The sequence below is a fragment of the Entelurus aequoreus genome, linkage group LG09 (genome assembly GCF_033978785.1).
Source record: "Entelurus aequoreus isolate RoL-2023_Sb linkage group LG09, RoL_Eaeq_v1.1, whole genome shotgun sequence".
Classification (NCBI taxonomy): domain Eukaryota; kingdom Metazoa; phylum Chordata; class Actinopteri; order Syngnathiformes; family Syngnathidae; genus Entelurus; species Entelurus aequoreus.
The window spans coordinates 25,458,688-25,485,632 of NC_084739.1; the positions used below are offsets into that span (position 1 = coordinate 25,458,688).

The 26,945-nt window shown below is 38.6% G+C and overlaps 2 protein-coding genes across 5 annotated transcripts in view; one reads left to right on the plus strand and one right to left on the minus strand.

The window, feature by feature from the left end:
• Positions 1–2,414, plus strand: part of micu1 (mitochondrial calcium uptake 1) — a 34,019-nt gene extending 31,605 nt beyond the window's left edge. For both annotated transcript variants that reach the window (XM_062058422.1, XM_062058424.1), the window contains one exon: positions 1–2,414. In XM_062058422.1, coding sequence (XP_061914406.1) covers positions 1–161 — 161 coding nt within the window. In that variant the 3' untranslated portion in view covers positions 162–2,414.
• On the minus strand, positions 1,282–26,881 carry nolc1 (nucleolar and coiled-body phosphoprotein 1). 3 transcript variants are annotated; one of them, XM_062058421.1, is made up of 13 exons: positions 26,724–26,881; positions 26,447–26,502; positions 20,371–20,534; positions 20,189–20,295; positions 19,108–19,222; positions 18,915–19,021; positions 17,333–17,441; positions 16,140–16,289; positions 15,963–16,073; positions 13,203–14,972; positions 13,022–13,134; positions 11,372–11,452; positions 1,282–1,683 (listed from the first exon to the last, which is right to left on the minus strand). In XM_062058421.1, exons 1-13 carry the CDS (start codon positions 26,832–26,834, stop codon positions 1,666–1,668), a joined length of 3,012 nt encoding a protein of 1,003 aa, XP_061914405.1. In that variant the 5' UTR covers positions 26,835–26,881; the 3' UTR covers positions 1,282–1,665. The 3 variants fall into 3 exon arrangements, with proteins under 3 accessions (XP_061914405.1, XP_061914404.1, XP_061914403.1); XM_062058420.1 differs by lacking the exon at positions 1,282–1,683 and adding an exon at positions 10,117–10,799 and having other exon boundaries at positions 18,924–19,021; XM_062058419.1 differs by lacking the exon at positions 1,282–1,683 and adding an exon at positions 10,117–10,799.
• Between the last annotated feature and the right edge of the window lie 64 nt (positions 26,882–26,945).

Below are 26,945 nucleotides of genomic sequence, written 5' to 3' on the forward strand. Positions count from 1 at the left end.
GGAACGGCGAGCTCAGTAATAAGGAGTTCATTGCCATCATGAAGCAGCGGCTCATGCGTGGGCTGGAGAAACCCAAGGACATGGGCTTCACTCGCCTTGTGCGCGCCATGGTGAAGTGTGCTCAGGATACTGCCTGGGACTTTGCAATGCCAAAGACATAAAGGGGCAGCAAAAGGTGACATGTGAGTGGGAGTAAGAGCACCATTAGAGACATTTTTCTCCAACTGTTCTTACAAACGCAAACAACAAATACAATGGAAACTGCAGCGCTATCGGCCATGTTGGTGGTTTTGTAGGCCAACAGTAAACTTGAACCATGCATGAGTGCCCTTAATTGTGTATCATTAAGGTGTCACACAAATATGTATGATAACAATATACAAGCATATATTTACTCTTTGCCAAAGTACGACATTCAACAGCACGTGACCCTTTGTTAAATGCTAAGAGCAGCTAGAAACTTTGACTAATATTCAAAATGTTTCCCCTTTTGCGTTTCTAGATAGCCTTAACTTCTTCTACCACTTGAAGGGGAACTGATTTTTATTTTTTTTGACTCTCATTCTAAATCCTTGTGTAAGACAAAAACACACGTGCTTCTCTTTTATTTGCATTCTACATCGTAATAAACTGCTAGCTAAGGGGGCTAACAATGCAGGTAATAAGGAGTCATCTATTCCACCAATATAGCGCTCTAAAAAACCTTCAATATACTGTAAGCATGTATGTAATGTAGTAACAGCCACATTCATAACATGTAATAATTACAGTATTTTGCTCATTTTAAACATTACCGTGACTTATTTTTTGGGCCTGAATATAATGAGGATTAACTACAAGTATAAAAAGCTGAGTAATAAGGAGGCTGTTTGCCACATTTACACAGATGTTCAGAGTATTTTACACAGTGTATCCTGCCCTTTATACGGTTTCTAAGATGTAATGACATAACTATGTACGTAACACATGCACGAACCTTAGCTTTGGGTGTTGTTAGCTAATTATAGCGATTTGGATAGTTAGTGTAGTTGTCATTAAATGTATATTCTATCAAAACAACATGACTGCAAATTGTGTGTTGCTTCTCTTGGACTTCTTTTGTATGTGTGGACGTGCTCTCAGTGCGTAAGTGTTGATGAGGCCGCTGTAAACACCAATCATTTTAATTTTTAATTTTTTTTACCAGGCCGGTAAAAAAAATTATCCCATAAACTTAGTAATTGTGAAGAATATTGACAATTCTAAAACAAATATGTTCTGTTAAACCACTAATGGTAACATATAAACTAGCCGGTGGTGTTCTTGCTATATTTTTTGCTTTGAAAAATGTAACTGTGAGCAAGTTGCAAACATTCCATTTAGCAGTTTCAGCTTTAGTGAAACACTAACGCATCGTATTGGTGAGTGCTAAACAAGAAAAACAAAACATCAACATAATAAAACAGTGACTTACAATGTTTACTCTCACTGGGATACAGACTAATGCGATTGTTGTATCTTTCAGCACAAGACATGTGCTTCCCGTTTAGGAGATTAATTCAGCATAGTCCTCCATTCCCAGGTAAAAAAAAAAAAAAGGTGACCCAAACGAGCATCTTGCTGTGTCTTCCTAGCGATGTCTTGGGGTCCAGGTTAAATTTCAAAGTTGACCAACTCAGGGGTGGTTCAGCAGCAACGGAGTACCTGTGGTCAGGGCACTGTATTACTAAAAGTAGTTCCTCAGCAATAGCTCTTACAGGTGAAACTCCAAAAATAAGAATATCGTGCAAAGGTTTGTTTGTTTATTCCATCAATTACATTTCCAAGGTGAAACTAATTTTACATAGTCTCATAACATGCAACTGAAGATATTAAGACTTCTTTTGATATCATTTGGTGATTCAGAAAATGTGGAGTTTTCAAAAACTGTAACCCATGATCATCAAAAATATAATGAGACATATTTTACATTGTATGTAAGGAGTTTATTTCACCTATTAGTTTCACATTTGAGGTTGTATTGCTTAAATTAATGGACTTTTACACAATATTCTATTTTTTTTTAAGCTTTTGTATAGTAACAATGTGGCTATAGCTTGTTAATATGCGGGTCATGGAGCACTGTTGGCGGTTTTGGGATGTTTTTTAAAAGCGCTTTACAGGCAGAGTAGATTATTCCCATTACCTGTATTGTTAGCCACCTCTTAGTTTTTTTTGTATGTTGAATACACAAAAAGGAAAGACCAAGTGTGTTCCTGTTTCACATAAGGATTGTGAATGATGGGCAAAACATTTTTCAAAGTGCAGTTTCACTATAAAGATGTTCATATTTGTTCATATGGGATGTCACAAAATGTTTATTCTTCTGATTATAATGCTCACTGAAACACTTTATACAAAGAATGTTATTCAAATTAAAGGTTTGTGTTTGATAACAAAAAGAATGAGTTGTGCTTTTCTTTTTATACCTGCATGGAATTTTTTTTTTTTTCTCAGTTTCTCATTTTTACTGCTTGGAAAAAAGGGAGATGAACCTGTGTGAGTGTGAGGAAGTCATTGTTCCAGTAGGTCTGTCAGGTTTGTCACTGAAAGTTTAGTTATGTTTTATTTCCTGTCAGCGCTCTTATTTTGGTTCAGTTTCCTGATTTTCTCCCTGAGCGCCGTTTCCCCTCAGCTGCGGCTGATTGGCACCTGGCCACACCTGGTGTCAATCAGCCGGCTGCTATTTAGACCTGCTTTGCCCTCCAGTCAGTGCTGGAGTATTGTCGCTGTATGCTGTGGACTGTTTGCTGTTTCCAGTTTTCCTGTTTGCTGGTATTTGTTCTCTGTTTGCCTGTTCCTGGTTTGTGTTTTGCCTTAATTTTTGGACATTATATCATGTTTTCCTGCACCAAACCTGCCATATCTGCATCTTGGGGTTCATCACCAACAGCCCTCTTTGTCTCCTTTGTAGATGAGTTAAGGTGAACGCTGTAGCCTTACAGTGTATTTTTGCTCCGGAGGTCAAGCACCCCCCGCGACCCCAAAAGGGACAGGCGGTAGAAAACGGACAGAGGTCAATCCTGTAAGGTATGAATGGCCTTCACTGTTCCAGCATCTGCATCTCGAACAGATGTTTCTCATCCTGCTGGACACTGACACCTAGTGGTGGCTACGGAGCAACATGTGCTAAGCATTAGACGTTAAAATAAAAAGGCTGGACTCTCCTCTAATTCAGTGGTTCTCAAACTTTTTCCACCAAGTACCACCTCAGAAAACACTTGGCTCTCCAAGTGGCACCATAATGACTAACATTAAAATACAGTAGCGTAGTAGGCCTGAATTTAATTAAACAAGGCAAAGGTTTGAGTTTATTTCGAACATGCAAGCATACAACAAGATACATCAAGGTCTTATTCAAACAGATGTATTTAATATTTTTGGCCACTAGCATTACACACAGTTTGAATAAGTTAAAGTACCCATGATTGTCACACACACACTAGGTGTGGCGAAATTATTCTCTGCATTTTATCCCTTGACCCTTGATCACCCCCTGGGAGGTGAGGGGAACAGTGAGCAGCAGCGGGGGCTGCGCCCGGGAATCATGTTTGGTGATTTAACCCCCAATTCCAACCCTTGATGCTGAGTGTCAAGCAGGGAGGTAATGGGTCCCATTTTTATAGTCTGGTATGACTCGGCCGGGGTTTGAACTCACGACCTACCGATCTCAGGGCGGACACTCTAACCCAGGGGTCACCAACGCGGTGCCCGCGGGCACCAGGTAGCCCGTAAGGACCAGATGAGTAGCCCGCTGGCCTGTTCTAAAAATAGCTCAAATAGCAGCACTTACCAGTGAGCTGCCTCAATTTTTTAAATTGTATTTATTTACTTGCAAGCTGGTCTCGCTTTTCCGACATTTTTAATTCTAAGAGAGACAAAACTCAAATAGAATTTGAAAATCCAAGAAAATATTTGAAAGACTTGGTCTTCACTTGTTTAAATAAATTCATTAATTTTTTTACTTTGCTTCTTATAACTTTCAGAAAGACAATTTTAGAGATAAAATACAACCTTAAAAAAGATTTTAGGATTTTTAAACATATATACCTTCTTAGCTTTTAAATTCCTTCCTCTTCTTTCCTGACAATTTAAATCAATGTTCAAGTAAATTTATTTTTTTTATTGTAAAGAATAATAAATACATTTTAATTTAATTCTTCATTTTGGCTTCTGTTTTTTCGACGAAGAATATTTGTGAAATATTTCTTCAAACTTATGATTAAAATTCAAAAAAATATTCTGGCAAATCTAGAAAATCTGTAAAATCAAATTTAAATCTTATTTCAAAGTCTTTTGAATTTCTTTTAAAATTTTTGTTCTGGAAAATCTAGAAGAAATAATGATTTGTCTGTGTTAGAAATATAGCTTGGTCCAATTTGTTATATATTCTAACAAAGTGCAGATTGGATTTTAACCTATTTAAAACATGTCATTAAATTCTAAAATTAATCTTAATCAGGAAAAATTACTAATGATGTTCCATAAATTTTATTTTTTATTTTTTCAAAAAGATTCGAATTAGCTAGTTTTTCTCTTATTTTTTTCGGTTGAATTTTGAATTTTAAAGAGTCAAAATTGAAGATAAACTATGTTTCAAAATTTAATTGTCATTTTTTTTCGTGTTTTCTCCTCTTTTAAGCCGTTCAATTAAGTGTAAATATCATTAATTATTAATAATAACATAGAGTTAAAGATAAATTGAGCAAATTGGCTATTTGTGGCAATTTATTGAAGTGTGTATCAAACTGGTAGCCCTTCACATTAATCACTACCCAAGAAGTAGCTCTTGCTTTCAAAAAGGTTGGTGACCCCTGCTCTAACCACTAGGCCACTGAGAATAGTAACGCTGTTTAAATACTTAAGTGATTCTTACCATAGTTTGAGAATCACTGCTCTAATACTATTGAGAAATAAACTAATAGTTTTCCTGTAAAGGAAGGGGCATCCAAAGTGTGGCCTGGGAGCCATTTGTGGCCCACTCCATATTGTCGAAATAAAACCAAACAAAAAAACAGTAAAAATGTAAGAAAGATATGTATTGTAATGATAAATAGCTAGAATTATGATACTAATAAGTAATGTTTTGTAACCTGTAACACAAAGCTGACCAAAGTCTGTCTTTAAATTCATGTCTGTTTTTGGTATATTTAATTTTTTTTTACAAAAAAATAAAAAATCCCTCAAAATGGCCCCTGCATGCTTTGACTTTTTAGTATGTGGCCCTTGGTGAGGAAAAGTTTGAACACTGCTGCTCTAAAGTCATGCAAAACTTTAGCGTGTAGCTTTCCATGGGGGCGAGCGGGCCTGGAACAAACTCCCTAGTACAGCAGAGACCAGACCCCGGTCAGGTACTGGGCTCCATAGGACAACAAGCCCTGGAGCTGGTCTGAGAGACCAAAAGAGGCCACAATGCGAAGAATTGTAAATATTCTATGATTTGCAACATGTAATTGTTTAGCAGCACGTTATTGGCACTTTTAAATAACATTTACAGTTAGCCTAACATTTTAATAGAGTGGAGTTTTAAATGACTTCAATTAAAAATAGTTAAATCATCGTCTGTCTGGAAATGACGCAAGAAAGTGGCAAACGATCATAGTTATACATAAATGACATTTTAAAGGCTCTCAATCAGTCCTTGATGATCTAGAACAGGGGTCGCCAACCCATGGATCGAGATCGACCAGTCAATCTTTGGGACCCTACAGATCGATCACGAAAATAAATAAAAGGTATTATTTTTGACATCAGTGACACCCCAACCCGGAGATTCTGAGTGACTCCCAGGCACGCACTGTAACCCTTGAACACACCCGCACGCCTCACCTCTCTCTCAGCCTCACATCCAGCTGCTCTCAAAACCACGGCACATTTCACCCGCTCGTCTCGCAAACGCGCCTTGCGTGATGTGCACAAAAATCATCGAGCTGCAACAATGCATTAAGGCTGACTGTTGCAACGCATCTGACATTTTCTAGCATCTTCCTGCATGCGAGTACTTGCATTTTGGAGATGCATCATTAAAAGGGTTTCTGTGATGCCAGCGTGCTTCCTTGCACTTGCAATTTCTTTATTACATGTATTACACAACAAACACTGAATACATCTAAATGGTTGAAAGTGTAAGTGTAAGAAAGCTTCAGTCATCTTTAGTAAACATGAGATGACCCAAACACATGAGGACAATGTTGTTCATGGAAAAGCTAACAGGCAACATGCAAACAAGGAAACGTTGAACAGATGACAGCAGTGTAAACCAACCTGCACAGCACTGCACAGTAGACCTGGAAACAGAGGAGGTTCTGGTGGAAAGAAAACGGGGGCTGGATGTCCACCCAAAGATATGTTGTCTCTGCACAACCTTTTTGATTCACAATTTTTGCCCTTGCAAGATTTTTTTTTGCTTACAACTTGTTACTGTATTAGAATTACACAGCAAATACTGAAGAAAACGAAATGGTTGAAAAGAAAATTGTTAGTTTTCTGTTATTACTGTTATGGTAATTTAAAGGCCTACTGAAACCCACTACTACCGACCACGCAGTCTGATAGTTTATATATAAATGATGAAATCTTAACATTGCAACACATGCCAATACGGCCGGGTTAGATTAGTAAAGTGCAATTTTAAATTTCCCGCAAAATATTCTGCTGAAAACGTCTCGGTGTGATGTTTGCGCGTGACGTCACGGATTGTGCGGACATATTGGGACAGCATTGTGGCCAGCTATTAAGTCGTCTGTTTTCATCGCAAAATTCCTCAGTATTCTGGACATCTGTGTTGGTGAATCTTTTGCAATTTGTTTAATGAACAATGAAGACAGCAAAGAAGAAAGCTGTAGGTGGGATCGGTGTATTAGCGGCTGGCTACAGCAACACAACCAGGAGGACTTTGAGTTGGATAGCAGACGCGCTACCGTGAGTACAGCTTTGGCTTCCAAACATTTGATCGCTTGCCCGTACGTGCGTGCCGCTATGTGCATGTCACGTACGTAACTTTGGGGAAATATATGTGCTGTATGAACTTTGCGGAGGTGAACGGTACTTTGGGCTGTGGGATTGAGTGTGTTGTGTTTGATTTGTATTGGTGGGTTATATGGACGGGAGGTGTTTGTTATGCGGATTAATTTGTGGCATATTAAATATAAGCCTGGTTGTGTTGTGGCTAATAGAGTATATATATGTCTTGTGTTTATTTACTGTTTTAGTCATTCCCAGCTGAATATCAGGTCCCACCCGCCTCTCACAGCATCTTCCCTATCTGAATCGCGTCCACTGCCCTCTAATCCTTCACTCTCACTTTCCTCATCCACAAATCTTTCATCCTCGCTCAAATTAATGGGGTAATCGTCGCTTTCTCGGTCCGAATCGCTCTCGCTGCTGTTGGCCATGATTGTAAACAATGTGCAGATGTGAGGAGCTCCACAACCTGTGACGTCACGCTACTTCCGGTACAGGCAAGGCTTTTTTATCAGCGACCAAAAGTTGCGAACTTTATGGTCAATTTTAACTACAAAATCCTTTCAGCAAAAATATGGCAATATCGCGAAATGATCAAGTATAACACACACAGAATGGACCTGCTATCCCCGTTTGAATAAGAACATTTAATTTCAGTAGGCCTTTAAGGCATTTAGACCACAGGTGTCAAACTTAAGGCCCACAGGCCACACCTGGCCAGTAGGGATGGGTGATATGGACTATCACAATAAAATATGAAAACGATAAAAGTGAAGATGACAAAAAACACCCATACAATTCCACTTTTTTGGATTATGGGTCTGTCAATGCATCCAGTCTTCAGAGCCCCCAAAACACTACTCTAAAATAAGTTTAAGTAGCACACCTATACTGCAAAGCTGTAGTAGTGTGCTTTGCTAATCATACCATATGGAAGTTATTTTTCTGTCAGTAAGAAACTTTATTATGAGTTTTACATTACAAATCATTCAGAGATGTGTAAACATCCAAGTCCACCAATGGATTTGTTTTATTTCAATAAGACGGACAAGTGTGTTTGCAGCATTAACAACAATAAAAAAATTGTCCAAAAACTGTAACAGTACTGTATTTTTTACTCCATTAGAGCCCATGTGTATTGTATGCAAAATATGCAAAAATAAATCACTGTGTTGTCACAAAGTACATAATTTTTAACATGACTGCAATCGCCAGTTACTTGGTGGGTGGAAGCATGAAATAATGCCGTCTGTTTATGTTGGGACTCAAATGGACATGACTGCAAGACTGTGAAGTCTTTTCTGACCCATTGTTTGACGTCACCAGGAGCACTGAACGACCTTTCACATGAAGCAGCTGCTTACTTGGATGGTTGCCTTCAGAGAGGGAAACAAGTCTAGATCAAGGAGGTTGTGCACAGACAAGACATCTTGGGGTGGACATCCAGCCTCTGTTTTTATGGCAAGAAAGTTTCTGGCTGCCAGAACCTCCTCGGTTTTCAGGTCAACTATGCAGTGCTTTGCAAGTTCATTCAAGTGTGGCTCACTCAAGAAGTTTACTTGAATTAAAGTAATATAATACAAACCCCCCAAAAATGTTGGTCAGGCTAATTTGGCTCGTATACATCTCTTGGCTCTCGCCACTTTCTAATCATGACTCTCTTAAAAGGGGAACTGCACTTTTTGGAGGGAATTTTGCCTATTGCTCAATCATGAGAGACAAGAACATCTTTTTTTTACGATTTTAAAGATGATAAACGCTTGAAAGTTGTGGCTAATGGGAGTCAACATTGTAGCCTTCAAAGTCCTCTTTTAAAACAACTTAAAACCCTCCAGCAACATTTTATATACACACTGCAAGTCTATATGTAAAGTTCATAACAATATGTAATGTGTTCAATATTTACCGTATTTTGGTTATTTTAATAATTTCCGGGACTGATTTATTCCGCACATTGATTTTTGTTTCCATAGCAGCGCACGTCTGACTTCTGGCAACAACTTGTGTTCCTACTTGCAGAATCAAACACCAGTGTGTGTTCTAATCATGGCACACTTGGTAAAAGACAAAGAAGACTTGTTTTGTTTTTTTATTAAATCAACATAAAAAACACAAGATACACTTACAATTAGTGCACCAACCCAAAAAAAACCTCCCTCCCCATTCACACTCATTCACACTAAAGGGTTTTTTCCTTCTGTTATTAATATTCTGGTTCCTACAATATAAATCAATGCAGTCTGCAAGGGATACAGTCCCTGAAGCACACATGATTGTGCATGCTGCTGGTCCACCTTACTAACCTTTAACAGTTAATTTGACTCATTTTCATTAATTACTAGTTTCTATGTAACTGTTTTTATGTTGTTTTACTTTCTTTTTTATTCAAGAAATTTTTATTTATCTTATTTTATTTTATGGGCCCAAAGAAGCAACGTGGGTCCCCCCTCCAATGGGCTCACCACCCATAGCAGGGGCCATAGAGGTCGGGTGCAATGTGAGCTAGGCGGCAGCCGAAGGCAGGGCACTTGACGGTCCGATCCTCGGCTACATAAACTAGCTCTTGGGACGTGGAATGTCACCTCGCTGGGGGGGAAGGAGCCTGACCTAGTGTGCGAGGTGAAGTTCTGGCTAGATATAGTCGGACTCACTTTGTGTGTGTGTGTGTAATGTTACAGCGGCCTAAATATTAAATATACTTATTAAAAACAAGGCAGAGGTTTCAACAAGTACTTAGGCCTATTACACTACTGATTTTTAATGTTGGTCATTATGGTGGTATGGAGAGCTGAGTTTTTTCTGGGGCGGTACTTGGTGAAAAAAGTTTGAAATGTTTGAGCTCAGTTTCAAAGACAATGTAGACAGGTGAAAACCTCTGGTCCATAAGAAAAAACTTTCTGGAACACAGTTCAGTTTTATGCTCACAACAAAATGTTTATTCACATTGTAGGCAACTAATTAATTTAACCTTTTAACCTTAAAAGTTCCCTAAGCAAGTTTAAAGAGAATTTTTTATTTTAATCAAGCTTCTGCATTTCCTCCTTTCCTGAGACCCGCCTCATACTTTGAAACATTCTGCTGTAGAACATTCTCACTAACATCTAACACTTTAAGTTCTACAATCAAACCTACAAGTATTTTTCAATCTTTTATTTAGTTATGGTTAGAAAACAAGTACAGTAACAAGTTTAAACTGTCGATTACTACTAGACAAACAGAATTTCAACATACCATGAGGTCTTAAAACAATTAATACGCCGCATAAAATTTACTTATATCCTCCATGCGGAGTTAAAGGAAAAACGAGTACAACCCCTCTCGCCAATATTCACATTAAACATAGAGAAATTAAGACACTTGAGATTACATGATAAAAAAAAAAAGGTTGGATGGCTGCCATTCATAATTGCTGAAATGGAAAAAATACAATTCTAATCAGATTTGTATGTATGGACTGGCGGCCTTAAGCCACCTAGTGGCTATATACGGTCATCGTGCATTCTTCTATCACCATCAGTCCACTCAGTGTTGCCTGTGAGCGAGCCTGCAAGTGGATTATCTAGCAGGTCGTGTGCTGCTTTAATGTTAGGCCAGGAATAAAGCATACAGGCGACTGGCAGCCTGCGTCATCACACAGTTCAGGTGAAAGGAGACATTGTTCAATCGCTGTCAAACTTGATAGAGTTGACTGTGGTGGAGATGGCACCGCCTTGATAGCTTCCCCTCTTCTTCTTTGTCTTTTCGTGGCGAAATGATTTGCCTTTAGTGAAGCGGAGGACATTGTTTGCTTTCTCGCCCCAGTCTCCGTTGGACCCGTACTGAATGGGCACAATGTGTAGATGGACAATTATTACATTACGTTTGCTATATATTGTATATATTATATGAAAATATAATATATCAAGATATATTATATACTGTGTATATATAATATGTAAATATTACACATTATATTGCTACTATGGTGCATTTTTAGTCTACTTAATACCTGCATTATCCTTTCCATCCTTTGAAACTGAGCTTCTGTGTGGAACAATTTCCCCAGTGGATCAATAAAGTTTGTCTAATTACAATCAGACAATCGATTCGTTATTTAGCGGCTAAGCCTTGTTTGACGTTTTAGTTGAATGCAGACATGTCAGCTAATCTTTTGCCAGTGCACTAAAGGTGGCTACCACATTTTATTGACATTTCCCCAAACACCACCCAAAGTTACACAGGGTGTTTTGTAAAAAGACGTGTGAGAAAATTCAAGTCAAATCAACTTTAGGGTTGTATCTAAGAAATATATCATCACAAACAGTGATAATGCATGTTGTGTCGAATGTTTGCACTTGTAGAAAATGAGTCAAGTTAAAAAAAATAAAAAATAAATAAATAATCTGCTTACCTTTGCATCAAAAGAATTATCTGCAAGGCGGGGGTCTACCTCCACATCTTCGTCTCTTATTCTTCGGAACGGTGTGTTAGTCTGAAAACACGATTATGATCAAAATACAAGTGTAGTTTGACATCACTGACACAAATTTCCAGCCCTCTTGGCAGCAGCTTTAAACACTTTTGAAAGTTTTTTTTTTTTTTTTTTAAACCAGTCTAACTCTGGACAGCAGGAATTTGAAAATAAATCTTAGTTTCCTCCATATTTGTTATTCAGGATTTCCCGATTGCACCGATCTACGCACATTCAACTAATCCCAGCGAATTAACCGCAGCCTCGCAATTTCTGTCAGACATTTTCGCTAATTGAATTTGTCCCAGCTGCACCCAAACGCAACGCAAATGTTTAACCAATCAAACGTCCCCCTGCATCTCCCCATGTCTTCACTTCCTTGTTTACCTTGACTTCACTCATTCCCAACCAAAATCACTGTCTACAGTTCATGTTCTCACCGAAAGTGCGGCTAAGCCACACGCCATGTGTTGGAACAAAAACGTTTACGATAGACTTTTACCCTTAAAACGAGAATGTGTTTAACCTGTGGATGACAGAGCAGATATCAGACAATAAGACATAATTAGTGGTAACAATAATAAGACAGTAGGAGTAGTAACAGTAAGACAATAGTAGTAAGAGCAATAGGACCATAATAGTATTAGTAATAAGAAATAAAAGTGATAAAACAGCCTTTGGTGGTGGTTTTACAAACTATTTTTTATGTTTGTGAGTTCACAACCAACATGCCAGCAGATGGAGCACACTGTATGTAATGAATTACGCTTAAATCTACTCCTTATGAAAACATGTTGAAATTAAGCATATGTACTTATACAGTATTTAACTAATGTGAGTACAACCTTTAACATATTTTACTACAGTACATATTTTCAAGGTAGAATGCCAGACATTCAATTGTATATACTTTAGTCAGTGTACAGCTGGTAACCAGTGTAAGTTCTATAGTAATGTCCTGTAAGATGTTTTCTATTGTTTACTCATCCTTAGTACAAATGATTTTTCATTGTGAAGGTTTACATTTTGTTCATGTGAAGGCTAAAATATATTTTCCATACAGTAACACAGGCGGACTGAATAAAGCCTATTTTGCACATTTTTGTGTCCCATGTTGGTCAAATGCTTTCTTCAGTCTTTTTTTGTTCATTAATTACTTTTTCTTCAGCAAATTTCCACATTTTAATTAGCGAGAAAATCTAAATGTATTTCAACACTTAAAAACCCTGCACTTCCAATTGCAATATTAGGAAAAAATTCAGCAAATTTTGAAAAAAATCTGAAAAGAGGCCTGCCAGATCCTAGGTGGGAGTGACTAGTTTGTCAATAATCCCAAAAAATTGTATGAAGCAAATAAAGGCTATTTTGTTACATTTGTTCAAATCCTGTGCTTTTTGGGGAAACACTGATTAAAAATGAATTCACTCCTTGGGTTGAAGAAAAAAAAGCCTTATAAAAACATTTTCCTGCAGCAAAATCAGGCTTTTTAAGTTTACTACAATCGCAAAAAAAAAAGCTTCTGCATGGATTTAGTATTACATTTGCAACATTTTTTTTTTTTTTTTTTTAAATGATTTTGATAACACATACTTTTTTATTTTCTTTAGGAAAGGTCTGTGGTGTTGTGGTTGCTTTCTTGTTTTTTGGAGTCTTTTTAACTTTTTCTTCTTTTTCGCTTTCTGACGACTGCTTTCCATTGGTGCCTGCATCAAATGGGAAAGAAGGAACAGTTTGTTATTTTGACTTTGCCCTTGTTGTCTTCTTCACCCACCGTTGGTTTTAGGAGTGCTGGGCGCTGTGGCAGCTTTTTTAGGCGCCTCATCCTCTGAGCTGTCTGAGGAGGAACTGCTGTCTTTAGCAGCCGCTGTTGGCTTGCTCGATGCTGCAGGTGTAGAGGTTTTAGCAGAACTTTTCACGACGGCTTCCTCTTCCTCCTCTGAACTGCTCTCACTTGATGAAGACTCTGCAGGCTTGGCCGATGCAGCTTTGCGAGCGATGCCATTGGCGACGGCAGCCTTGGCAGGTGTCTTCTTGGTTTGAGTATCAGAGTCTGAACTGTCATCACTGGACTCCTCTGCTGCAGCCTTGCTAGGTTTCTTGGCCACTTTAGCCTTTGTCACCGCAGGTTTAGCTTTGGCTGAAGGAGTGGCTGCTTTAGTCGCAGCTGGCTTAGCTTTAGCAGGTTCCTCATCTTCCTCGGACGAGGAGTCGTCAGAGCTGCTTTCAGCTGCTGCTGCCTTTGCTGGAGGTTTTGCTTCCGGGGCTCCCTTTGAAGTGGGCGCTGCCTTTGCTTTCGCTGGCTCGTCTTCAGAAGAGGAGTCAGAGTCTGAGCTGCTTTCGGCAGCAGCTGCAGGTTTTGCTGGAGGAGCTGCTTTCTTAACAGCAGGTTTAGCAGCAGTCTGCTTACCTTTTGTGGGTTCTTCATCCTCAGATGAGGATTCAGACTCCGAGCTGCTTTTAGATGCTGTTGCCTTTGCTGGGGTAGCTGCTTTCTTAGCAGCAGGTTTAACTGGAGCCTTGGCTTTTGTGGGTTCTTCATCTTCAGATGAAGATTCAGACTCCGAGCTGCTTTTAGATGCTGTTGCCTTTGCTGGGGTAGCTGCTTTCTTAGCAGCAGGTTTAACTGGAGCCTTGGCTTTTGTGGGTTCTTCCTCCTCAGATGAAGATTGAGATTCTGAGCTGCTTTTAGATGCTGTTACCTTTGCTGGGGTAGCAGCTTTCTTAGCAGCAGGTTTAACTGGAGCCTTGGCTTTTGTGGGTTCTGATTCCGAGATGCTTTTTGCTGCTGCCTTTGCTGGGGTAGCAGCTTTCTTAGCAGCAGGTTTAACTGGAGCCTTTGCTTTTGTGGGTTCTTCATCTTCAGATGAGGATTCAGACTCCGAGCTGCTTTTAGATGCTGTTGCCTTTGCTAGGGTAGCGGCTTTCTTAGCAGCAGGTTTAACTGCAGCCTTGGCTTTTGTAGGTTCTTCATCCTCAGATGAGGATTCTGATTCCGAGCTGCTTTTTGCTGCTGCCTTTGCTGGAGTAGCCGCTTTGGCAAGAGTAGTTGCTGTTGCCTTTGCTGGGGTAGCGGCTTTCTTAGCAGCAGGTTTAACTGCAGCCTTGGCTTTTGTGGGTTCTTCATCCTCAGATGAGGATTCTGATTCTGAGCTGCTTTTTGCTGCTGCCTTTGCTGGAGTAGCCGCTTTGGCAAGAGTAGTTGCAGGTTTAGTGTTTTCCGGTTTGGCTTTGACTGGTTCTTCCTCGTCTTCAGAGGAGGAGTCAGAGTCTGAGCTGCTCTCTGCAGCAGCTTTTGCTGCAGGTTTTGAGGCCTTTGCAGGAGGAACAGCAGTCTTTGCAGCAGGAACAGCAGCCTTGGCAGCAGGTTGAGTTGGGGTTGCTTTGGCCTTCGCAGATTTTTCATCCTCAGATGAAGAGTCAGAGTCTGAACTGCTTTCTGCTGCAGCAGCCTTTCCAGCAGGAGTGGCAGGTTTAGCCACAGGAACAGCCACTTTAGCAGCAGGCTTTGCTTGAGCTTCATCTTCTGAGCTACTGTCAGAATCTGTGATAACAAACCGTATTTTTAATACAAACGGAAATCCTAGTCAGCAGTTTTACAAAGAAAGTAAGCAAACTTAAGTAGGGCTGCAACGATTAATTGATTAAATTGATTACAAAAATGAATCCATTTGCATTTTGTTGCTTTGAAGATTCGTCTGAGTAATATATGCAGACTGCTTTAATAGAGTGCATATGAGGTGATGTATAATCGCCCTGCGGGTGGTGTATCAGGAACAGCGGAGTGCAGAGAGAAATAGCTCAAAGAAAAACAATGACAAGGTAGTAAGAGAGCAAAGGGCCTGAAGAAGACAAGCTAGGTTTTGTGATCATTTAATAGTGAAAAAGAAAGACATGGTGTTGAAATGAGCTAACATTTCACAATAGTACTACATCGATGATGCAGCACATTACCAGAAAGCATCCTTCATATTCAAGTGCAGCAAACAAGCAGAAACAAGGTTAAGTCTTTTTCGGTAGTCAACGCCATCCTATTTGTTTGACTTGCATAACACATGTTTTATTCAAACACATGTGAGGGTACTAATTTTTGTCCCAATAACCGTGATAAATTGTTCTTATTGTTACATCCCTAACACTACCACTGGGCCATTACTCCAGCAGCACTGAGACCTGACCCAGCAAAATTCAGAGATGAAGAAAAACAGACGTAGCAATTTGTCAATGATGGCACAGTTAAGGAGTTCATATTCATTCATCATTTGATTAATTGACTTATTGACTATTATCCCAGGCCTACAATTGTTTAACATATTTTAACGCCCCTGGACATCGAATTTCAATGCTTTTTAATGCCACATAAGGTCTTAATTATACAAAATCCATTTATTGACTTTTAATGTGCCTTTTAAAATGTGCCTTTTAAAATTTTAATGTGACTTTTAAAATGCCTTGCGGAAACCCTAGAAAAAAAAGGTACCCATCCCTAGTTGCAGCCCTATACTTAACGTGCTTAGGATCTGCAGTTTCTTGCCTGAGCTTGATGACTCGTCCTTTTTTGCTGAGGTCTGTTTGACTGGGGCCGCTTTAGCTTGTGTGACCTTGGCTGGAGGCTTTTTTACCTCTTCTTCCTCCGAACTTGATTCTAAGAGGACCACAGGTTTTAAAACCATATAAAATCTTTAGCCATTTTAACTTGAATCTTTACTACCTGAGCTCTCAGAACTGGACTCCTTCTTTGCAGCAGGCTTCTTTACTGTAGATTTAGCAGGCACAGCCTTTTTTGCTGGGGTAGGTTTAGCTGATGCAACTGGAGCCTTCTTGATTGTTGAAGTAGGAGGTGGAACTGCACTGTATGCTCCTACACATGAAAAGGTAGGGGATCAAAAAAAATATTGACTCATGGTTAAAGAAATGGCAAAAGCAAGGAAAACATAGTGAGGCTTGTACATTTAAATCTCTTTAGGTCAATCTCTGATTTGTTCAATTCCTATATTTGTTCATTTATTACAATCAATATCTCTCATAGGAAAAAAAAAGATGAAGCCAGCTAATAAAGATAATCATTACACCAATGGTAACACTGTATAAAACAGGATACTGGATATGAAGTGTTTGCCAGCACACATTTATACTAATGCTGTTAAATTATTTATTTTCTAAATCAATTACACTTTTGAATTTGGATACATTGTGTGTTAATCTCAAGTTATTACTTGCTTGCATGATTTAAATAAACCCCAAATATTTGGACAAAAATGCTAATTTATTGTTAGAATGTCATCCAGGGACATTTTGTAATCATTTTACTTGAATGCACTACATTTATTTGTTCAAAATGTGGCAACAGTTTTATTTAAAGTCCCACTGCTGTCTTCTCACTCATCTTTGCACTGACGTATGCATCAACCTGATCACTGACCTTATAACAACTCGCGCTTCCTTTCATGTAACCATCCGTGGTAGAGGGGGAGGAGCATGTATGGTCAAAATAAATTGCGTGATTAATCTGCGTACATACATGATTAATGCAATAATTTTTTGTGATTAATCAAATTAGTTAATTTATTTGTGACAGCCCTAATCAATACAAAAACCTGTAGTTGTGTTACAAATAAGTATTGCATGTGCAGAGGTATACATGACAAAAGTCCAAATACTTTTGCTACTTTAGAGGCATAAATTAATTTAAAACATTATTTTGGGGGGGAATTTTCCCAACAACTTAGGTGACGTTAGTGCTGATTGGTAAATGTAATGAAAACATGACCTCATGTTCTGAGGTCATCCAAAATCTTGTATTAGGAATACCGTTTTCCTAGGCTCCTTTTTTGTATGGAGTAGGAGCATCATTAAATAGTACAATCTTTAAAAAAAAAATAAAAAAAATAAAAAGGTTTTAACCTGGTTTGGGTTTCTTTGCGGGTGGCGCCTCATCTTCAGATGACGAATCTTCACTGCTTGATTCAGGAGCTGCAGCAACCGTTTTTACTTGGACAGCTTTGACTGGAGCCTATCAAGGAAACAAATCTAACTTCAACTGAATTGAAGATTCAAATGGCACAATTTTGTGACCAAAATATGAATTACACAGGTCTTAAAGAGGACCTGCAATTTTTTTTTTTATTTTGCTCACATTCAACATCATTATGTAAGACAAGAACACATGTTCTTTTTTAAATTAATTTTGATTCGTGAAATACGGCAAGTACAAGGTGGCTAACAATGCAGCTAATGGGCATACTCTATTGCAGTGGTCCCCAACCACCGGGCCGCACAATAATTTTTTTTTAAATTAAATCAACATAAAAAACACAATATATACATTATATATCAATATAGATCAATACAGTCTGCAGGGACACAGTCCGTAAGCACACATGATTGTATTTCTTTATTAAAAAAAAAAAAGAAAGAAAAAAAATTAGGTGATGCTTAGTCTTTTACTAAATCTGGATCTGTTTAGCACATACTTTCTAAAACTTGTAGATAATTATCCTTATAGTCAGGCTCAAGAAGAAATATAAGGTTCTAGATCATCAATTGTCACAAAGTAGTCGGCGGCTTTCATGAAGTCTGCCATGAGTGATACTGTTATTTTTGTCGAAGGGAAAAGCAAAAGCTGTGACGTGTGTGAAATGAATATGCCACTGTATGCTTAAAATGGGCAAAATACTAAAATATTACATATTAATGTGCCTGTTACTACATTAGAGATATACTTAGTTTGTATAAAAGGTTAAAGGCGGTTTTGGGTTTTTAGAGCTCTTAATAGGCGGAATAGAGACTTCCATTGGCTCCTTGACTTTTGCTAGCGTTTAACGAGTCAGAGTGTGTTCTTGTCTCCTATGACAACATTGGTTCTGTTGCTGCTGTGTTGTCACAGTATACTTGTTCAACCTTGTGCACCCCTAGGGCCCAAAATGGGCATTACATGTGCTCCTTATGTGATGTGATTGGTTAGCGGTCTGAAATTTCGGGGGTTTTTTGCATAGTTTTTTTATTGTAATGTTTTTAGAATAGGATAAAAACAAACTATACACACTTTCTCTTAAGAACTCTTTGGGCCCCATTGACTCCCATTATAAGACTTACTTTTGACAGACTAATTCTGGTATATTACTATGCTTTTGGACATGAAAACCATATGAATCTCATTCCCTGCTTGACACTCAGCATCAAGGGTTGGAATCGGGGGTTAAATCACCAAAAAATGATTCCTGGGCGCGGCCACTGCTGCTGCTGCTCACTGCTCCTCTCACCTCCCAGGGGGTGGTCAAAAGTGATGGGTCAAATGCAGAGAATAATTTCGCCACACCTAGTGTGTGTGTGACAATCATGGGTACTTTAACTTTAACATAAGGACTGTGAATGATAGGCAAAATTCCAAAGAAAATGCAGTTCCCCTTAAGTGAAATGAAATATAGTAATAACTAAGTGAGAAATTGTTCACTTAGACCTGCAGTGTAAATGCTGCATAGATTACCTTCTTCACCTTTGTTGGTTCCTCATCCTCAGAACTTTCTTCGCTGCTGCTTTCTTCCTTTTCTTTAGCAGGAGTAGCACCTTTGGGCTTAGCAGCAGCCACTGCCTCTGTCAGTCAGAGTTCAATAAATGACGATGGGGTACGTTCGTAAAGATGAAATGAAAGATTTACAAAGTTTGGCGTTGACACTCACTTGATGGAGGAGCTTTGGCGGCCTGTTCGTCTTCAGAGTCTGATTCCTCACTGCTAGAACTGCTGTCTTTCTTCCTTGTGGTGCCTGCAGCTGCTAGTGGTGGTTTCACAGGAACCTACATAATAATAAAGTATCCATTTATTCAAATAAAAAATAAAGTCATAAGTAGGGCTGGGAATATCAGAAATGTTCCAATCAGGGTTTTATGCTGCCGATTTCAATCATCCATGAGTGAGATTGGCCGATACAATACCGATCACACAAATTACTTGTACATTTTTAAATGTATTTATGTTTAGTGTTATTGACAGTTTAACAATATCAACAATATATAAATTACACCACCAATGTATGGATTGATACACCCTCCCCTTATGTGTCGTGTACCAACTATGACAATGTTGACACACCAACAGTTTTATTATCCTCTCTTTCTACTCGTATTAATCTACTAGTTAATTTCCTGTTAATAGTTTCTAACTTTCTGCTGTAACGTGATTACATCTACACTTCTTAAAAGCTTAGCGGTTAGCTTAGATATTTGTATGCCTGTTCGTGGCTTGCTCAGTGTGTAACATGCTTAGCCTCGTCCTCCAGTGAAACAGTTTATTTGACATAACTGAGGTGATTATTATTAATTTAAGGGGGAACTTAACTGTGTAGAGACATTATCTGCTAGCCTCTTGTCAGCCAGGTGACTAAAAATAAAAACTGTCAGCCAGAAGGTACTGGCGTTTGTGATCGGCATTATAAGGCATTAATTGGCAATGACGATCGCATACTTTTTTTTTTTTTTTTTTACAAAAATCAGCCAATACTGATTGGTGGCGGATCGATCGTCACATCCCAACAGGGTACGTCAGGATGTGATATGTGATACATGGCTTACGATAACATATCTGAGTTTAGAGGTGAAGCAAACAAGTTACATACGGCAAAGTCTACAATATAAATGCTAAAGTGAATTCACACTTTTTATGAAGGCAGTTTTGGTCCCCTGCAAGTTTAATAATATTTATATATCAATTAATCGTCATACCTCTGAAAACAATGTTTGTCACACACAATGATTGATTGCTACCTTAACAGGAGTCTTGACAGGAGCTTTGGCTGGAGCCTTCTCTTCTTCACTTGATTCTTCACTGCTGCTGGATTCCGCTTTAGTAGCTGCTGCCTTAACTGCCTTGGCTGTGTAAAAAAACATGGCTGATGAATTCACTCTTACGACATACAACTAGCAAATAAATTCTGCAGTAATATTACTAGTAGGGGTTGTAGCCTTCTTTTGTTTAGCCTTAGCTTCATCTTCCTCACTGCTGGACTCTTCACTGCTGGAGCTCTCCTTGCTGTTTTTTGCCTTCTTGCTTGATGGGCCAGCAGCTTCAGTCTCGTCAGCAAGTGCTTTTCGTTTTTTAGCTTGGGGAGATCTAAGCACACAAATGTATCATTAGGAGAACAAGATTTCATCCAACTCCTAAAAGGCCACTGTCAGAGAGAATGTCATAGACAAGTTGACTACAAGCGCTTAATTAACTTTGAGACAAAATAACATTAGGTAAATGTTTATCCTCCTGCACATAAAAGTGTAGAAATAAATAATATTTATTGTATATAATTTATATAGTGTCAGGCCTCGAATTTTAACTTTTTATGGTCAAACGAAGTGTTGCATTAAAGGAGGGCTCATGTTTTAGGACACCAAGGCAAGTTGGAAGGGCACCATGCGCGTAAATGTGTGTGTATATATATATATATATATATATATATATATATACTACCGTTCAAAAGTTTGGGGTCACATTGAAATGTCCTTATTTTTGAAGGAAAAGCACTGTACTTTTCAATGAAGATAACTTTAAACTAGTCTTAACTTTAAAGAAATACACTCTATACATTGCTAATGTGGTAAATGACTATTCTAGCTGCAAATGTCTGTTTTTTGGTGCAATATCTACATAGGTGTATAGAGGCTCATTTCCAGCAACTATCACTCCAGTGTTCTAATGGTACAATGTGTTTGCTCATTGGCTCAGAAGGCTAATTCAATGTTTATTTTATTTTATTTTAATATTTTAATTGATGATTAGAAAACCCTTGTGCAATCATGTTCACACATCTGAAAACAATTTAGCTCGTTACAGAAGCTACAAAACTGACCTTCCTTTGAGCAGATTGAGTTTCTGGAGCATCACATTTTTGGGGTCAATTAAACGCTCAAAATGGCCAGAAAAAGAGAACTTTCATCTGAAACTCGACAGTCTATTCTTATTCTTAGAAATGAAGGCTATTCCACAAAATTGTTTGGGTGACCCCAAACTTTTGAACAGTAGTGTATATGTGTGTATATATATATAAAAAATATATATTATAATATATATATATATTTTTTTTAAAATAAAAATAAAATATATATATATATATATATATATATATATTTTTTTTTTTAAATTCATTATTATTATCAATTTTTCAGCTTTTTCTCATTACATGATGCCTTTATCGCTATTTTTACATTTTGATAGAAGGGTTTTTTTTTTTTAATTATTTATTTATGTTTTTAAGTTATGTACATGTAGATGCTGTATCGGGACAGATCCATTCAGAGTTTGAGCAGAAATGTCATATAGGAATTAACTATACACAATAAAACATTAACAAAATGATGTGTCACATCCATCCAACCATTTTCTACAGCTTATCCCTTTCAGGGTCGCGGGGGGTGCTGGAGCCTATCTCAGCTACATTCGGGCGGAAGGCGGGATACACCCTGGACAAGTCGCCACCTCATTGCAGGGCCAACACAGATAGACAGACAACATTCACACTCACATTCATACACTAGGGCCAATGAATGGCCTAAATGCATAAATAAATGACGTTTTTTCGGTAATTAAAAAAATTAGACGTTACTACTAGCCTTCGGGAATTTTAATCATATAGGAATTAACTATATACAATAAAACATTAACAAAATGATGTGTCACATGAATGGCCTAAATGCATTAATAAATGACGTTTTTTTCTGTAATTAAAAAATTAGACGTTATTACTAACCTTCGGGAATTTTATCGCGCATTATCATTATACCATTTACCGTTACATTTCTCGTCCATTGACAAGTCAAAAGTCAAGGGAAGTCATGGCATATTGCCATCGATGTTGTAAATTTTTTAGGGCATTACGGCAAGTCACAAGGGCGGTTGCGGCTTTTGCCGCGGTTAAATTTGAGCCCTGTAGTGTGTCAGGGACCATGAGTGGTCCGGGATAAATTATTTCTCCCCAGACAAACGTTCCTTTATCTCACGATGACAGCTTTCAGGTCATGGCGTAGTGGGTAGAGCGCCCGTGTCAGAAACCTGAGGGTTGCAGGTTCGCTCCCCGCCTCTTACCATGCCGTTGTGTCCTTGGGCAGGACACTTCACCCTTACCCCCGGTCCCACTCACACCGGTGAATGAATGCTGAATGAATGATAGGTGGTGGTCGGAGGGGCCGTAGGCGCAAATTGGCAGCCACGCTTCCGTCAGTCTACCCCAGGGCAGCTGTGGCTACGAAAGTAGCTTACCACCACCAGGTGTGAATGAATGATGGGTTTTTAACATGTAAAGCGACTTTGGGTACTTAGAAAAGCGCTATATAAATCCCAGGTATTATTATTATGTTTATGTCAATTTCAATGACATTCGTTAAAATTCCATTATTCTGTCCGTGAGTTCGTTAAACCAAAAATCATATGGCTCTACCTATGCACATGCATATGATCAATATTACACGTACGCGCTCCAAATTGATTAGTAACACAAAAAAAACCATGATCCGAGCAACACATACTGTCCTCTTAATATTTGCACATTAAGGTGGCAGTCCGGAGGTATACCTGCAATATTTTCTAAAAATTACATGCACATCACAGACATGCTGACAGCGCTCCAGTCATAATGGCGTGCATTTTGTTTACGTCCAGTTTCGGTAGCGCGGTTTTCGGTGATTAAAGTATATTTTCCGTGGTCAAGTTTCCAGTACATGACTTATCAATAGTGCACAAATAATAGGCTATAAATTTCAATTGATACTGTAACGACCAGCTAACGTTAATGTTTTATGTTTGTGTGGTTTGGATTTAATGTCAGTTTTTCCCTTGTTTGAAAATACACCATCTGTGCCTGAAAGAGGAAATGTGTATCCGGAGAAACGCGGACTCACGAGACTACAGTGTTTGCACAAGAGGTAAAACCTGTTGGAATTGTGCTGTTTGTTATCAATAAATTGGTAGTAAAAGTTACAAAAGAATTGGTCTTTGTGATTTCTTCTGGGAGCTACAATATATTATATTACTTTAATTTGTTTTCAAGTAAAAAAACAAACAAACAACCTTATTTTAAAGGTTTGGCAATAATGAAAATGCCGGGCGGCGCGCCACTTTCAATCACATTGTATATATACATACACAGTATATAGACACATACATTCTAGATTTATGGTTGCTGTATTTAAATGTGACAGTGGCTAAGACGCCACTTGTGCACACTCACTGTAATTATACACAAACATAAAATAAAACTAATTTAGTCATATGATTCAACATATAAAAAATATGCGTATTTTCAGTTCAAATAATATAGGTTAAGGTTAGCATGAAATTAACTTATTGATATATTTCTGGAGTGCAAGTCTTGCTGTGAAATTGTTTTTGAGATAATCTGTAAAAACCTTGATAAAAGTGGTTTCAAGACAACTTTAAAGCTGCGTTATGCTTTACAATCTATATTTTCAGCCATCCATTTTTTACCGCTTATTCCCTTCGGGGTCGCGGGGGGCGCTGGAGCCTATCAGCTACAATCGGGCGGAAGGCGGTGTACACCCTGGACAAGTCGCCACCTCATCGCAGGGCCAACACAGATAGACAGAAAACATTCACACACTAGGGCCAATTTAGGGCTGCCAATCAACTTATCCCCAGGTGCATGTCTTTGGAGGTGGGAGGAAGCCGGAGTACCCTGAGGGAACCCACGCAGTCACTGGGAGAACATGCAAACTCCACACAGAAAGATCCAGAGCGCAGGATCGAACCCAGGACCTTCGTATTGTGAGGCAGACGCACTAACCCCTCTGCCACCTTTAGTCGAGTAAATTTACTGTAATTTTAGTCGACTAAAATGTTGAGAAGGACTTAAACTAAATTAAATACTGCTGTCAAAGTTAACAGATTTCATGTGTGTATATTAGAGCTGTCAAACGATTAAAAAATGTAATCGCTATTAGTTGCATTTTGTTCATAGTTAACTCAAAATTAATCGTGATAATCGCAGATATATTTTTTCATCATCAATAGGAGTACCCATGACAGATAATTTTCAGGTTTTTAGTACCATGACTGGACAATTAGTTTTCTTTAATGAAATTGCTTTGGGATTTTTTTAAACATTATGCTTTTCAAACAGCTTAACACTAAAGGTACATAAACACGCTTTTTTTTGGTGCCTTGCCAGATTTTGTAGGAATAGAGCATGTCTATTCCTGCTGTAGGAGCATTTGCATTCAGGAGAGATATGCAATGTAAGTTCATTTAAACCACAAAATGCAGATTGTTAAAATCTGTCACTCAAATGCCAGTGACGGTGGACAAAAAAAAAAACTCAGCCTCTTGCAGTTATTTATCTCACTAATTAAACTCTCAATGTCGATTATTCTGCAGTACTATTATCAATGCACCTTAAGTATAGTCTAACTCCTCCTACCTTACTGAATGAAAGCGAAGCAGCAGGCGGCAGCAACTTTGATTGATTGATTGAGACTTTTATTAGTAGGTTGCACAGTGAAGTACATATTCCGTACAATTGACCACTAAATGGTAACACCCGAATAAGTTTTTCAACTTGTTTAAGTCGGGGTCCACTTAAATTGATTCATGATACAGATATATACTATCATATATACTATCATCATAATACAGTCATCACACAAGATAATCACAATGAATTATTTACATTATTTACAATCAGGGGTGTGGAGGAGGGGGGGGTTAGGATATGGACATCAAGTAGTGGACATAGAGAGAGAGAGAGAGAGAGAAAGAGAGAGAGAGAGAGAGAGAGAGAGAGAGATCAGAAGGCATAAGAAAAAGTATCTGCATTTGATTGTTTACATTTGATTATTAGCAATCCGGGGAGGGTGTTAGTTTAGGGTTGTAGCTGCCTGGAGGTGAACTTTTATTGCGATTTTGAAGGAGGATAGAGATGCCCTTTCTTTTATACCTGTTGGGAGCGCATTCCACATTGATGTGGCATAGAAAGAGAATGAGTTAAGACCTTTGTTAGTTCGGAATTTGGGTTTAACATGGTTAGTGGAGCTCCCCCTGGTGTTGTGGTTATGGCGGTCATTTACGTTAAGGGAGTAGTTTGACATGTACTTCGGTATCAGGGAGGCGTAGCGGATTTTATAGACTAGGCTCAGTGCTAGTTGTTTAACTCTGTCCTCCACCTTGAGCCAGCCCACTTTAGAGAAGTGGGTAGGAGTGAGGTGTGATCTGGGGTGGAGGTCTAGCAGTAACCTGACTAGCTTGTTCTGAGATGTTTGGAGTTTAGATTTGAGGGTTTTGGAGGTGCTAAGGTACCAGGAAGTGCATGCGTAATCGAAAAAAGGTTGAACGAGAGTTCCCGCCAGAATCCTCAAGGTGCTTTTGTTGACCAGAGAGGAGATTCTGTAGAGAAATCTTGTTAGTTGGTTAACCTTTTTGATTCAAGTAGTGGACTTGAAGTGGGTGTGTCATGGATGATTGTTTGGCGCCCAATAAAAGACTTTATCACAGGAAAGGTTAGCCTCTAGAATGGAACCTAGGTAGGTGAATGGAACCTAGGTAGGTGAAACTCACGGCAAAAATGAGTCTACTTGTCTGAAGAACAACTTGCCATGGCATTGGACCTGATATTTCCATAGTGTACCCTTTCCTTTGTCCAATTATGCTCGCTATTTTCCCGCTTGTTGCTCATCAGTAAACAGTGAACGTAGCCACATTTTCACACGCTTAGGAACCGAACCAATGGTTTGACAGCTCTAGTGAATTTTTCTTTTAGAAAAAATACTACATTGCGATACATGTTATCGGTATACACAATTACCTATATAAGGATATACATGTCTTATTGCACAACAGTACCTCATTGGTATGATTGGAACAGCAATATAGGGAGCTATTATCAACAGTCTGTTTTACAATTTATTGTAATGCCCACCCCTGGTAAAGCTACATAAAACTGAACTTCTATTACAAGACAAAATACTGCGACTTTGTGTCCCACACAAAATATAGTACTGTAGAATATAACTTGGGTATCAACTCACTTCACCCAGAAGTCGTAGATTTTAAGAAGACTTTCCTCATTTGGATCCTGTGGGCTCTATACATAGAAATACAAACGGAGCAACAAAAAAAAGATTAGTTACCCTTGGACAAAAAAAAAGAAATGAATTAATCAGTCAATAATAAACGTAAACCACGTGTATGATCTCTGTAATCCACGTGTGAAGTGGCCACACACGCACACGGGTTTCTGTGCATTTAAATCATGACACGTTCACGTCCAGGCCTCACCGAGTCCACATTTCACAGAATACCTACCACTTTAATTTGTTTGACGAATTGCTGAGCCGCCTTTGAGAACTTGTTCTCGATCAGAAACGAGTACACGCATTTATACAAATCGCTCGGCACCGACTTTTGCTCCGCCATCTTTACCACGATGGTTAAAAAGGAGGAAGTGACCTCAGTCTCTTAAGCCGGTTTGCGCAGGCGTATTGCGTAGACTACACGATCGTGGATGGCTCACTCGCACATTTTACA